The following is a 14,167-nucleotide window of genomic DNA, read 5'->3' as shown; positions in this document are numbered from 1 at the left end:
CCTAGCACCAGCCTTTCTTAAAAAGGACAAAGGTCTCTGAAGAAGGAAAGGAAGCCAGTATGATATCCCAGTTTGATTATTGGACCTGGACTTGAAGACAGATGGCTATGAATCTCTGCTTTGCCAGCAAGGTGACCTTTGTCAAGTCATAAGAACACAAGAGGTGACCTACTGGATTAGACCAACTCTCCAGCCCATGGTTTGCAGAAGGTGGGGAAAACCCCCCACCTCCTTCAAAACCCCATCTGGAAAAGCCAGTCTTCTGTAACACCCCACATAGCTGTATCTAGAAGCGGATGGTCTTACAGCTACGGGTAAAAGCCTTTACTGGAACAGTTAACATTTTGCCCTTCTCTCTCCTTTCCTATGCTAAAACCCAACTCAAAGATGGATGGCGGTGCCAGTGGTGTAACTTTTGATATGTGGTATGGCAAATGTCTAATCCAAGCCTTCAGCCACTATGTAGGCATTGTTTGCCTACTCTGCCCACAGCTCCCTGACATGCAGTCACTACACCCATACTAATGACATACACATTAGGATTGCACTTAAATCAGATGCTATCCACAAGGTAAGTCGGGTTTTCTTATACACCCAGCCATAGTGTTTTAAAATCAGCCCTGAGCTTTGCCCTTTAAAAAACAAAGTTGAGTTTGGGCTGTGCAAGGAGATGAACATGGAATTTCACACTGTTCCATCCACTTTGAAGCTAAGCATTTACAATCTTAAGTCTATGTAGGGGGGTGGAGAGTACAAAAGTTAAGTAATACAACTATAGTAAGTTGGCTTTTAGATATACACATATATAAACTGCCACTGAAACAGTTCTTCACAAAGTTGAATGACGCACCCCTGACAATAGGGGAGCACTGATCATGCTTGCAGTCGTCTTAGTGTTAATTCGATTTTTATAGAGTTACTCGTTTCTTCTTTTTTACTGTCCATTTTCTAACCACAACACAGGTTCCTTAACCATGATACAGGAAAAAAGGTTTCTCAAATTAATATGGCTAGTACACAGCAATGATTAAACTGAATAGTATTTCAAAAATGTAAGCTGTAGAAATTAACATTTTAAAAAATAACTTAAATATACAATTGCTTTCATGTGTGAAGGTCCATCTTTGTGGTGGAATAAGTGGAATAAATGTCATTCTTTTGCATAAAGCAAAGTGCTAGTGCAGAGACTCCCAAGAGTTATTTCAGAGTTTCTGCAAAACCCTTGGTTTTTAATATGTATTCTATGAGTTAAAGAATTTAAGAGCCATGATACATAGTGCATACCAAAATATGTTCTTAACAGCTGTTTCCTTAAGTGAGCAGCAGCTTAAGAGTGCTACTTTTCAACAGAAAAATAGCTTGATGCAGGAGTACAGATAGTAAACAATACATCCTAGGCAATTTTTGTCCTTTAGGGGCTGAAATGAGTATTTGCCTTTGCGAACCCAAACATCTAAGGATATTGCTGCAGAAAAGCAGACACTGGGAAAGCTTCCCCTTCCCCATGCTTCTCTGCTAAACATGGCTCCTTCCTGAAGCTGCTTTTCCTTAGAAGCAGAAGCTAATGAGTTTAATATACATACAGGTAACATGGATTTGAGCCCTTATCTTTCTCTTGAAAACTGAGAACACAGCTTCAGAGATGGATATAAACAATTAACATTAAACAGCTTTATCTTAACCAATGTAATAGATTTCAAATTTTGTGTCACTTTTAAAGCACCCTGTTTATTTATACTATGATTCCAATAGTTTGTAATCTGTTTTCTTCTCTCGGTGCACAGATAACACTTTCAGCTCAAAACAATCATGTCCTTACTTTTTTAGTCCTGCGTAAAATATTTTAGTCCTGGATAAATATTTTTTTCTTTTTAAAAAATCTGCCACATTTCATGTAAAATCATAAGTTGGGGAAAGAAAAACTAGGACTACACCCATTGAGTTCCAGTGTGTTCCCTCTGAAGCATCCCTAGTTGGAAAAGATATTTTTCCTGTGTAGATCGTTTTAAAGATGTATGGAATACTCATAATATGGAAGAATTTCCTTTTGAAGCTCAATCCTGAGGTTCATTAAAATAATCAAATCTTAAGCATTTGTTCAGCAGCTGCCAGATGATAGAGGAAATTTTCTGTTGCTGGTGGAAATCGCTTCTGTTTCACTGCTTCAAAGTTCAGTGATGGTTTTTCATCATTGGGCAAGACTTCTGTAAACGAGGCCAGATTTGTCAAGATTTCCTTTGTCTTCAGTGAAATATCCTTTGGGGGAGAACATTTTTTTTAAAAAAGCATATAAATATAAGATAGCCAAATACAACTATTTAAGAAAAATAATACAATAAGAGGTACACGTTTGGGAAGTAGCTTCAACACCTCCCCCCTTCATATCTGAGCAGAGCAGAGATGCAGAAGATCTATTCTTATAAACAGCTACTCTTACAAAATAGCAACAGCTTGTTGTATGACTAAAAAGTTTTGTGGGAGTTCCAACTCGTAGGCACTCTGTCCTTCAAGAGGATGGAAGCGCCAGTGTCACCTCGGTGGTGCAGTCAGTCTTCATATGGCCAGGCAGTCCAGGGATGTGGTCTTAGGAAGTGCTACCACTGCCAGGATGTGGCTGCTCACTGCAGCCTGGCTTGGTGCGGGTCGATGGCTCCTCCCTCAGCCTCGCTTATTTGAGATCTGAGTATGCACAGACCTCCAGTGTTTTGGGGGAATTTACTTGCCCGTTTTGCTAAATTCACCCTAGAAGCCAAAATTACAAAACTAAGGCTATCATACTTTGGTCACATCATGAGAAGACAAGACTCTCTAGAAGAATCAGTAATGCTAGGAAAAGTTGAAGGCAGTAGGAAAAGAGGAAGACCCAAAATGAGATGACTCAATAAAGGAAGCCACATCCTCCAGTTTGCAAGATCTGAGCAAGTCTGTTAATGATAAGACTTTTGGAGGTTTTTCATTCATAGGGTTTTATAGGTTGGAGGCGACTTGATAGCACATCACACACATAAAATTGCTAAAATTCGTTTTCACATGTTTCTGCAATGGTGGGGGGGGGGTTCTCCCAAGAGGCCCCAATCTGCAGGTTGAAGTATCTGTAGGGGGGCACTTGGCTATTATTATATGTCTTACATGCAGCATGGCTTAAAGTTTCAGGACAATGCTCAATTAAATCCACTTTAGTTGCCAACTTCCTTTGAGGCAATATAGCCAGCTGCTCTATCAGCCTCACTTTCTCATCTTTACAATGGGAAACTCAACAATCTCCTTACAGCAGTTCTGTGAGAAAGGATATAAGGCAAGGACTGCAAAATCACTCAAAACCCCAACAGCCTATGTTTACTGAGAAATCCATTATGTTCATTTCTGTGGGTGTAACTTCAAATAAATAATGCTTAGGAATGCATCTTGACGGTATTATATAAATTATAGTCCCACTCAGTGTAATTCTCTGATCTACTCATGTGAGTACTGCAAGAGCCAGGAGATCAGTATGTTTTAACCCTAAACACTGTATTTCATTTTGAAATTGTGTACATGTTCACACACGATGCAATGGAATACTTTATTGTGCAATTGCTTTTCCCAGCATCTGTCCTCTTGCAATAGGGTAGCTTTTTACAGTTAGTTTTCCAGTCTCAGAAACAAGGCCCAGTCCAAATACTTCCTCTTAAAAAAAAAAAAAAACCAAAGCCATAACACAATGTTAAAGATCAAAGCATTTCAGACGTAAGAAACTTAACCTTTACAACTTGGATGTTTGATCTGTCTGGGTCTTCTGCGGACTGAACGATTAACTGACCAATTTCTTTGTGCAGTTTTCCCATTGTCATTGCCTCTGGGGAGATACAAAAGGCATTGTCATTTATTCTGTTCTAGCATTAAACTTGGTGAACAGAAATGAAAAGATCATTTGTATTTGTGACGATGTGGTCTTTCACAAGCGTGGCACCTCCTCTGACTGCCATGCCTGTGACTTCTAACCAGATCCAAACGATCTTTCTGATATATTTGCCACATCTAGTTTAGAAAAGAACTGAACCACCACCACCTTGCTCATACCAGAGACGGGCAAGCAGAATTCTTCTTATGACCCCAATTTAACAAATTGTTATACATTTCCTTTAACAATTTTGATTTATAAGTAGTTCACAGGCCTTAAGGTATAACTGGATTTCTCCTGAAGATGCTTGTGCAGTTCATTTTCTTCGGTGCACACTTCCAGGAAGGAAGCCTTTATAAGCGGGTGGACACACCACAATACTCATCGGTTAGAAGGCACCAACAGATAGAAGATGGAGTGAGACCAGACACTCCCCCCATCACATCTGTAGCCAACTGACAGTCTTCGCTTCTTAGGAACCTGCTAGGAACCAACATGTACTGCCAGATTTGGTAAAACTTCTTTTGTACATAAAAATGGAACAACCATTTTACCAATTATCTTTAACAAGGTAAGGCCCCTTATGGAAGGGAATGGATGACTGGAGAATTCCCCCCTCTCCCTGACCTAAATCCCTTGTTTGTGACTAGTATAAGTTTTAGGGGCTGCAGCAGGCCAGTTTCATCAACATCCTCTTTTTCAGCCTCTTTCTAACTTGCAGCATTCCAAATGAGCATAGCTAGTCCTTAGGAATACAGGTGTGTGTGTGCGCTTAAATTTACAAATAAAGACATCTCTGCATGCCTGGGGAGTTCCCTGGTTGCGCATAAACCCTAAGCTGAGGTGGACTCCTTTCCTTGCTCTAGTGATACATAAATTTCAGCTGACTGCCCAGTACTGACTTTTACTAAAAATACATAGCAAGTAGCCATGACAAAAGCAACTCAAAATGCAAGACAGAAAAAGAAGCTAGAAGTCTGAGCAAACCTCCCTTTTACCTTTCTCGGTCACACACTGCTACACAAATTTGTATTATATATTATGATGTATTTTATAGTGCGAGTCAGTCCAGCTGAAGAGAGGACTACAGATGCAATAAATTAATTACAAGTGTGAGCAGCCCCACTTTGTTCCAGTTCTCTGGATCCTGAATTAAACTCAGAGTTAGCACTTAAACCATCATTCTTTATGACTTTTTCTGAATATTTACTTCAGCAGTCCTTGGCACAACTTTTACAATGTTTGGCAATCAAGGCAGGGATGACCATTGTATTTAGAAGAAAGGGATACCCTGGATCCCTATTATGGAGGCAATACTGTGAGACTTAAAGATTAAACAGTTGTACCAAACTCATGGGGAATCTGCTTCTAGGAAAGTGCAAACAAACAGAACCAACAAACCTTTTGCTTTCTGCGAAATGGTGATTTCACTTTCAGCCAGATTCACATAAACATCATAGAGATCTAGTCTGTTGCTGACTTCAGAGTCTATAAATCCAGCAATGTAACCTGATTCACAAAGATTAATCATGATCACTAAGCAAGAAAATTCTAATAGCATGATTTAATTAGATGCACATTTGCATTATAATTATCTTAAAGCAGAATACTGATACTGAATTTCTGCCAATTTCATTGATACTTACTGTCAACAAGCATGTATAGAACTGTATACAAAGTATTTCACCAGCCCTCTTCCTTCCCTCAGGAAAAACCCCAGTGGGATATGGAGCAGCCCTTAAAGTATTTGATTTTTAAATAAGAGAGGCTTATGATGTACTGAGATTTTTTTCTTCAGTTCTTAAAATCAGAAAGCAATGTTAGCTGCACCAAGAGTGCGACAATCAGAACTATGCAGTGGTTAAGGTGCAAGCAGAATCAGACTCAGTTCCCTGCTTGCCATGAAAAATCTCACTGGATGGCACTGGGCCAGTTGTTCTCTTTAAAACTAACCTGTGGTCTTTTAAGAGAATACAGTGAGCTCTCTAGAGGAACAGCAGGATACATAATGTAATAAAGCAAACACAGTAATTTCTGGATGCTTGGGGTCAGTGAATGGATTGTAAAACTGCAGCTGGGTTTATGTCACCTTAAACAGGCTTATAGGAACTGTCTAAAATAATGCAGCATTAAGGGAAAGAATGAGCAAGGAACAGGATTAAAAATTTGGAGTCTAACAAACAACATCTGAAAACAAGAAGTGAGAGGTCAATACAACAAAAACACATCGCTATTTGTCTTTTGGTGCTATGTAGCACCATTAAACCCAAAGAGAATCCAGCTACTGTGTTCTATGACGGCACAAATAGTTCCCAGTACCTGGGCACATCTTTAGAGCTTCCAACTCATCATCATTTAGATGTACATATGAATGAAGGATAGACCAATCTTGCCGATGCCACACTAAGACAGGTAACGTCCTACAAGGAAATGAAGTCATAGTTGACACAATGCTTTCGTTAATGGTTTAGAGCACTGAATAATATTAAATGGTTTGGGTTGCAATTCATGAAGAGAACACATTGTATATACAAAGCATAGGCTTTCAAAAGAAAAAAACATGCAATTCTTTAATTTTTTCCGTTGCTGTACCTTGTAAATTCCTGGACAGCTTCTATTCGGGGATGAAATACTACAATTCTTTTCTTTAACATGAGTGCAGTATAGAGGATGACTGTTTCCATTCCAAACTGAGATATTATATCTAGAACCAACAAAGAACAGAAAGCAATTTTAGTAAAACATGGCAGCAACTTTCTTTGTAAAACTACGCAAGAGTTTGGAGTTATTTTAATTAATTGTAAAATAACTCAATCACAAGAAGCAGTATCTCAACAAGCACAGCAATCTGAAGGGGACAGTAGGAAACTTCTGTTCCACAAGCACAAAACTCAGGGTCCAGTGCATTATCTTTCTAGCCTATAAACTGTTTTATGTTTCTATATCAGATTCAGCCTGTTAAAGAGCCAGTTTGGTGTAGTGGTTAAGAGCACGGGACTCTAATCTGGAGAGCCGGGTTTGATTCCCCACTCCTCCACAAAGCCAGCTGGGTGACCTTGGGCGAGTCACAGTTCTCTTGAGCTCTCTTAGCCCCACCCACCTCACAGGGTGATTGTTGTGGGGTAATAATAGTAACACTTTGTAAACCGCTCTGAGTGGGCATTAAGTTGTCCTGAAGGGCGGTATATAAATCGAATGTTATTATTATTATTATTAATATCCCACATTAGATAAAATATTCCTTTTTCTGTATTGTTCCATTTCTTTCCCACTGTACTCAATTACAAATAGCTGAACTATCATTACAGAGAATGCCAAAGTTACAAGAGTGGAAAGATGGCTGATGGGTCCTAATCCATCAACTGAAGATGAAAATTCAATTGAAACTCATCTATCTTATTAGACAGTCCCAGAGAATAATTTACACATTTTAGCAATAGTATTAGGAACTACGACAAGTCTACTTCTGCCACTTGAATCTCAGCTGCATGGCATGGTATGGCCACTAAATATAATAAAAAGTTTTGGGTTTTCTTACTCTTGGCTATCAAGAATGCTTAGGTAAATGGAGTTGCACAGAGAGTAAGATCCATTCCCGGGTGTCCTTGGGTACATGTATCCCGCTCCCATCTCTGCAGCTGGCCAGTTTGATGTCTCCAGCCATTGGTGGGCTTCTGACAGCCAGCACTATCTGCCCACAATACCCTTGGGTGCCTCCTCAGCTTGTCTCAAGCTTTTTGCACCCAACACTGCTGAAGGGTTCCCAGGCAGGTGGCCCACTTGCCTACCCAATGTACAAGATGACTCTGTGATTCAGGGGAACAGGGAAAGGTCCTGCCAGGCATGGGGAATATTGCCAAGGCATTCCTAACGGGGAGGGGTTTAGTTGCTGTGGATTCTTCTGGGAAGGGGGTGAGCTACAAGCTTGAGTATCCGGCACCTCTAATTAATTTGTTACCTCCATTTTACATTGAGTGCCAGATAACTAAGCTTTTACCACCATTAAGAACATACTGTATATCTTGAGGTTTTGGAAAGAGGTCTCTAGATCAAGTAAACAGCTTCAGAGAATGCTTACGGTTCACAAGCTAAGCCATTCAAATTCTCATTGTTCAAAAAGTGTTACCATGCTGCATGTAACATGTAACATGTCACATCCAAACCTTCCATACAACTGGCATTTCTGCTGTAATATTTAATTGAAAATATGTTCCACTGAGATAAATGGAGCTTATTTTCAAACAAAATGTGCTTAAATTGGGAGCTTGAATTGTAATAACTTTAGAAGAATTTTTCCCCCACCTTTGATTGAGCCTGCGAGATAAGCTTTTCTGACGTCAAAATCTTTGCTAAGAAAAGAGCCATTTTCTTCACTCTGGCAGATTCCCTTTGTAAGAACAGAAATATAACTCTCCATCATTTTTACAGGATTTCCATATTTCAGGTATATTCTGTAAAATAAAACAAGTCTCCACCTTTTTAACTGTGCACAAACCCCACCCTCCCCACAGAGGATAAAAATGTAATGCAAGGACAACTGAGCTAGCATACCCTATATTATGTCAAAATCAAAGTATTTCAGGATCCACATACAAGCATATATGTCTTTCTGCACTCTATGGCTGACTCAGGATTGTGTTTGAATTTTGTTTTACAAATCTGTTACAGCTGTGAAGATTAAACTAGTCTAACTGCAGGATGGTTGGTTATCTAGGAAGTTCTCCCATCCAAAGATATACAGTACATTTGTATTAGCTACACTGCTGTTTATTTCTGATATTTTTCAAGTTCTGATCATAGGACTAATTGGACTTTGTAACTTAGAAAGTGCTGAAAGGAAACATATGTCCCATCAATAGACAGATGCTTTCAGGCTTAGCTTAGTTCTGATCAATAGGGTAGACCTGTATGAGCGGTATCCACTTCTGAATGCACATGACTGAATACCTGATTAAGTGCTCCTCCATGCCAAATTAAAATTTGTTCTGCAAAGAAAGCTAGCATTTTTATTCACTTTATTTATAGTCCACCTTTTTGACTGAGACACCTTCAGAATAAGGCTTCCGGTCTAATTCCTGGAATTCACCGGTAATTTTTGTTTTGATATATTGCAGTACTCCGTACCAAACTGAAGTACCAAATAGAATTGAATAGACACAGGTTTGCCTTTTCTGCAAGGTTTGGGACTTCCATCACCGTTTACAGCCCTTTGCAGGAAGAGACCATTTAGATGCAAAATCTATACATACACCACTGAGGTATATGGGTACATACTGCCATATTTGCTTCATAATAAGGGTTTAATCCAGTTACTTCACTTGCATGTGGAAGAGCCCCACAAGGCTGAAAAGAATTTTGTCTTCTTGTTTCCACCCTTTCCCTTCAAATTATATTCCCATCACATCTCCCCTCCACAACATACTCTGGAGCAAGTAACTTATTAGTGAAGAGAAGCTGTACAGGGATATGGGAGATGCTCCCGCTCCTACTGTTTCCTACTATAATGCCAATTGTGAGCGCCCATATGACAGCCAAGGAACTATTTATTTACATGATTACTGTGTTTGCTCTCAATAGCATCTATTGCATGCCATTTAATTTTTAAAAAGTAGAAATCAAGTATTGGATTTTAATAAAAGCATTTGATCCACAAACAATTGCCTGTTTCAACAGTTTTAATAGGAAAATTGCTTTTCAATGTTAATTTCACACCATGTTCTAATGTTTATATTTGCATTAAAAGAAGTCCGGAAGTCATGGTTTTGTAGCAAATGTATATCTAAATGTAACAGTCAATAATTGCAATGGCTTCCTAATAAAAATGTTATTTCTTGTAATGATACATGCTGGAAGACTTCTTTAAGCATCTAATTATATGTCTCTGTTCATTACTAGTAAATTGGGTTATCATTCAGTTACTTTAGTTGATTAAGCAATGATGTGAATTATAAAATTTATCCATCCTGCATACATTGAACAATTGTTTAGAAGAAAAACAATCCTGTGTAAAGATTGCACACATGTGCCAGCAGGTGACTTCTTAGAAGAGAGGATCTACCTCTTCTAATGTTTTCCCAAGTACTGTTTTGTTTTTGTTGTAAGCAGGCATTACATGTCCAATATTAAGGTGGGTGGTTTATGCTAATCATAATAGCAAACAGAGGTCACCAGCAGAAACTGTAAGATTTTCTATACACAAACTATGAAGAACTTTTATATACATACTATGAAGAAAAAGAATTTATATATACAAACTATGAAGAAAAATACAACCATTTTATATTAAACAAAAGAACTCTACCACCACAAATGGCATAATTAGGACTGTGCATGTTCCAGAAGAAGCTGAATGCTGAGATCAGTTGAGAGTTAAAATGAAACTGAAATAGACAAATAGTTCTGCTCAAGCTGCTTGTTGATTCTCCCTCCCAACAACTCCTCCCAGGTTGTAATTAATTTCTCAATCAAAAGGTTAAAATTGAATTGTCAACTAAACATTGCTACTCTAATATAAAGCAAAGCTGTCAGACATACCTACAGAGAATCCTAGTGAAGGCTGCATATTTCTCTGGATTAAAGTCTTTGGTAGTCAAGACAATAGAAAAATGTGTTACCTATTCAATACATAGAAAAAAATTGCTTTTACTACTATAGTGTAGTGTAACAGGGAAATGTATCAATATACTCCTATTACATGAAAGTCATAGATACAGTACTCTTTCAAGGAGATACAGTAAAGACAGGCAAAACTGGGTTTGGTGTTGACAAAAATAAGGACATTCAGTGTTTTTATACTCAACTATATACAAGAATAATTTTTTTCCCAGTAAGACCTTGAGAATTAAAATAGATCCCTCCTCCTCCCCCACACAAATGAAAGAGCAGGAAAAAGATAATTTACCCATGCGTCAATGTTACGCTTATTGGTGTTTTCAAAAACTTCCTAAAAAGCCCTATTTTTTTCCAAATACAAAGCAAACCACAAGACTACAGAAAATTCTATTAAACCAATTCACCACACAAGTTTGAGTGATACTGGGATGCAGCTTGTCTTTTTAAAGTAAATTTTTAATAATTTTAATCTGTTCTTCAGTAACATCAATCACACATTCAAATACATGACTGATGTAGATACTCATGGTAAAAACTAGATTTAAAAAAACCCTATATGCAAACACGAAGGCATACAGACACCATTACCCCTTCATATTAATAAGATTATCTGCTGTGTCCAATGACCTTATATCAAAGCATACTTTTTTGGGATTCCACACCTACCTTTTTCAAGGCTGAAGCATCTGGAACTTCCATAGTTGTAATATAAAACCACATCAGTCTGTACTGACCAAATACAAAAGTGTGAAGCTGGTTGCTTTCATCTGTAAGGCAGCATTTCCTCAACAACAGTTCCCTTAATTCAATTGTTGTAGAAGGATAGCACCAGACCCACAGAGCATCTCCATTGGTATCTTTTTCTATGGTGGAAAGATGTTCACTGTGAGAACGCCAACAGCAGCAAGGAAGTAAATTGATGGTTAATTAGATCTGTTTACTGCAATCACCTCAACAAGCCCATTTCACATACACTAATGTTAGGTTCTACACACACTTGTTACTTAAATCAATGCTTATTTTCTCTCTGTTTTATACAGACTTACACACATACTGACAAAGATCCATGAAACACATAAAATCTGTTATAATGTGTTATTTATTATGCTAAGGATAGATATTTTGGAGCAGATTTATTTTTTAAAAGTCCCAAAACTCCTGATCAATATTCTCAGAAGCACCACCAAACAAAGCTTTAATAGAAGCTAGAGAGGTTATCAGCACAGGTCAATCTACCTATGTACAATATTGAGTTTTATAAAGATTACAAGGCTAGGAGTAGGGCTACACCCCTGATGTTAAGGCTTTTTGAAACTTGGCAGGGGTCCAAAAGCAATGTAAAATGATGGGTTTAGACAGAATTCACTGACTCTTAAGACTACAAACGTAACCTCACTCTCTGGCACCCAGTGTTAATTGCCCCACAGTAGCTACCCTTTCCACAACCTTTGTTACACCTTTCACCCGTAAATATGCACTGAGCCACCCATCTGTCTATAAACGTATTTGCATTGCTAGTAACCCTAAATGCAAAGTGCTTAAAGCTACCCAACCAAAAAAATAGGAAGGGATTCTCGCCCTAAGCGAAAGAAAGGGAAGAGGAAACTGCTCGAGCCCTCCCCCCCGCCCCCGGTTGTTACATCGGCACACCGCCTGTCGTCCGCGATCACAGAAGAGCGCTCTCTCCAGGGGGCAATGAGGGGGAAGGGGAGCGCGGGCCTGCTTCGGTCGAGCCAGGATCCCGCAAAGCGGCGGACAGAGGCGCACTTACCAATCAGCCCCACTCCCACCAGCAACTGAGCCTCCGTCTCTGCCATCTTTCTCCTCCCAGCCAGAGCCCGGCCCTCTTCTGAGGCCCGCCCGCCTCCACAGCGCCTGCCTGGCCCAGTAGATAGAAAGATTAGCGTCGCTCGCGCCCTCTGTCTTCCGGCGGGGCTCGAGAGCGCGATGCTGGGTTTTTTTAGCGTGCTAGTGTTCTGGCGATTTTTTAAGAGCTGGCAAGTTTACGTTTTCTTCAGCCTGAAGTATTTTGTACGGAATCTGTTGCAATGTCCCTTAATTTAGATGCACACGTATGTATCTGCATACAGTATTTGCGTGTACTAGCTAGTGGAGTCCTTTGCATTTAGTATTGTATTTCACCAATCAAGACTGAGCAGGTGACAGGTTTCTATTAGAGAGCTATTGTAAGTCTCTGTAACAGCGTTCTTGTCTGAAGTGTGGAAATGCTAACACAGAGTGGTTGTATAACCAACCTCTGAATGTAACATGGGGCTTACAGCTTATTGCGGTAAGAGACTAATACTGACTTACGCTGCATGATCATCGTAAACCTTCATTTTTAAGCCCTTTCAGAAGTTTACTAATCTATAAATATATAAAAGTTGCAGGTAGCCACACTGGTGCAAAGCAAAATTTAACAACATGCACTACCTTTTATTAAGATGAACCAAAGTAACACAAATTTGTATAAAGCCTTTTAAGCTTCCTGTAAAGTTTCATCAGTCCTGATGTTAAACAAGTAGACTAAAACTTGGAGAAGAAGGTTTTAGGCAGTGATCTTAAATGATTGCAAAAGGGTGGCTGTGTTGGTCTGTTATAGCAAGAAAAAACAAAGTCCTTAAAGACTGACAACATTTATTTCAGTATGAGCTTTAATGAATCACAGCTAACTTCCTCAGATATGATTTTAAAGCCTTTGCAAGCAGCCTGTGCAGAAAGTATAGAGGAAATGATAGGGGAACGGGGAAAGGTGGTGTCAGGTTGCTCCTGTAGTCTCATGTAAAGAAGCAATTTTGCTTACAAAAGACTGATGAAGTGTTCTGGAGAACATGAAAGCCTGCGTAGTTTGTATTACAGTTCAATAAAGGATATAACAAGGTTATCAAAAATCACTCTACATCAGCCTCTTCCTTGGCCTCAGTGCAAAGTAGTCATGATTACACAGCAGGTTATCACAAGCTGGTCTAAGGCTCATTTCCCTCATAAAATGGATATATTAGTTGTTAATAATTATATCTGCCCCCATGCCTGGCCATCTATAGGCAAAGTAGAGGTTTTTTAAATAAATTAACTGAAATAGAAAAAAATCCTCAAGACTGGCCTGCTGAAGGCTGAAAATGCTCTAGAAGGAATAGTGAGAGCAGCTGAGTGCTAAGGGCTGCCAGGGCAGCGGGTGTTCAAGCCTCTGAAAGGTTACAGGATCCTGGAAGGGGAAACTGACAGCTTCAGTGAGAATTTCCAGACTGTTCCCTCCTCACATAATTCCGAGAGAGCAGAGTCCCATTTTTCAATTCAAAACACTTTTTTCAAGTGCTATGCAATACTTACAGAAGAGATGTTCTGTCTGCAGGCACTTTGGGATTTTGAGACTGCTGGGTGCTGTAGTGCCCTTTCCCAAACAATGGGCAAGATTTGCATTCTGTATGGTCATAGGAAGAGATTTCCCAGTTCAGAATGTCTGTTTCTATAGCCATGACACTGCTGCACAACTATGATGTGCCTGTCTGGGAACAAGCTCAATGTTTTGTTATTTAGCTGGTAGCCAGTGACCTAGTGGACCAGAATCTTGCTCTTCCAAAGCTTCCTGGTTTCTTTTTCTTTTCTCTTCTTCACTAAAGACTTTGGGGATTTTATCTACAAAATTCAAGAAGCAACTGAACACCAGAAAACAAC

The 14,167-nt window shown here is 39.2% G+C and overlaps 1 protein-coding gene across 1 annotated transcript; it reads right to left on the bottom strand.

Annotated features, from left to right (window-relative positions):
* Positions 1 to 773: 773 nt before the first annotated feature.
* DENND10 (DENN domain containing 10) lies at positions 774 to 12,328 on the bottom strand. The gene is made up of 9 exons (XM_054982486.1): positions 12,264 to 12,328; positions 11,159 to 11,355; positions 10,415 to 10,494; positions 8,183 to 8,331; positions 6,473 to 6,584; positions 6,200 to 6,300; positions 5,282 to 5,389; positions 3,741 to 3,835; positions 774 to 2,256 (listed from the first exon to the last, which is right to left on the bottom strand). Exons 1-9 carry the CDS (start codon positions 12,307 to 12,309, stop codon positions 2,080 to 2,082), a joined length of 1,065 nt encoding a protein of 354 aa, XP_054838461.1. The 5' UTR covers positions 12,310 to 12,328; the 3' UTR covers positions 774 to 2,079.
* Between the last annotated feature and the right edge of the window lie 1,839 nt (positions 12,329 to 14,167).

This window comes from Eublepharis macularius, chromosome 6 (assembly GCF_028583425.1).
Source record: "Eublepharis macularius isolate TG4126 chromosome 6, MPM_Emac_v1.0, whole genome shotgun sequence".
NCBI lineage: Eukaryota > Metazoa > Chordata > Lepidosauria > Squamata > Eublepharidae > Eublepharis > Eublepharis macularius.
The sequence above is the reverse complement of the archived record's forward strand: the minus strand, read 5'-3'. Positions and strand labels throughout refer to the sequence as shown.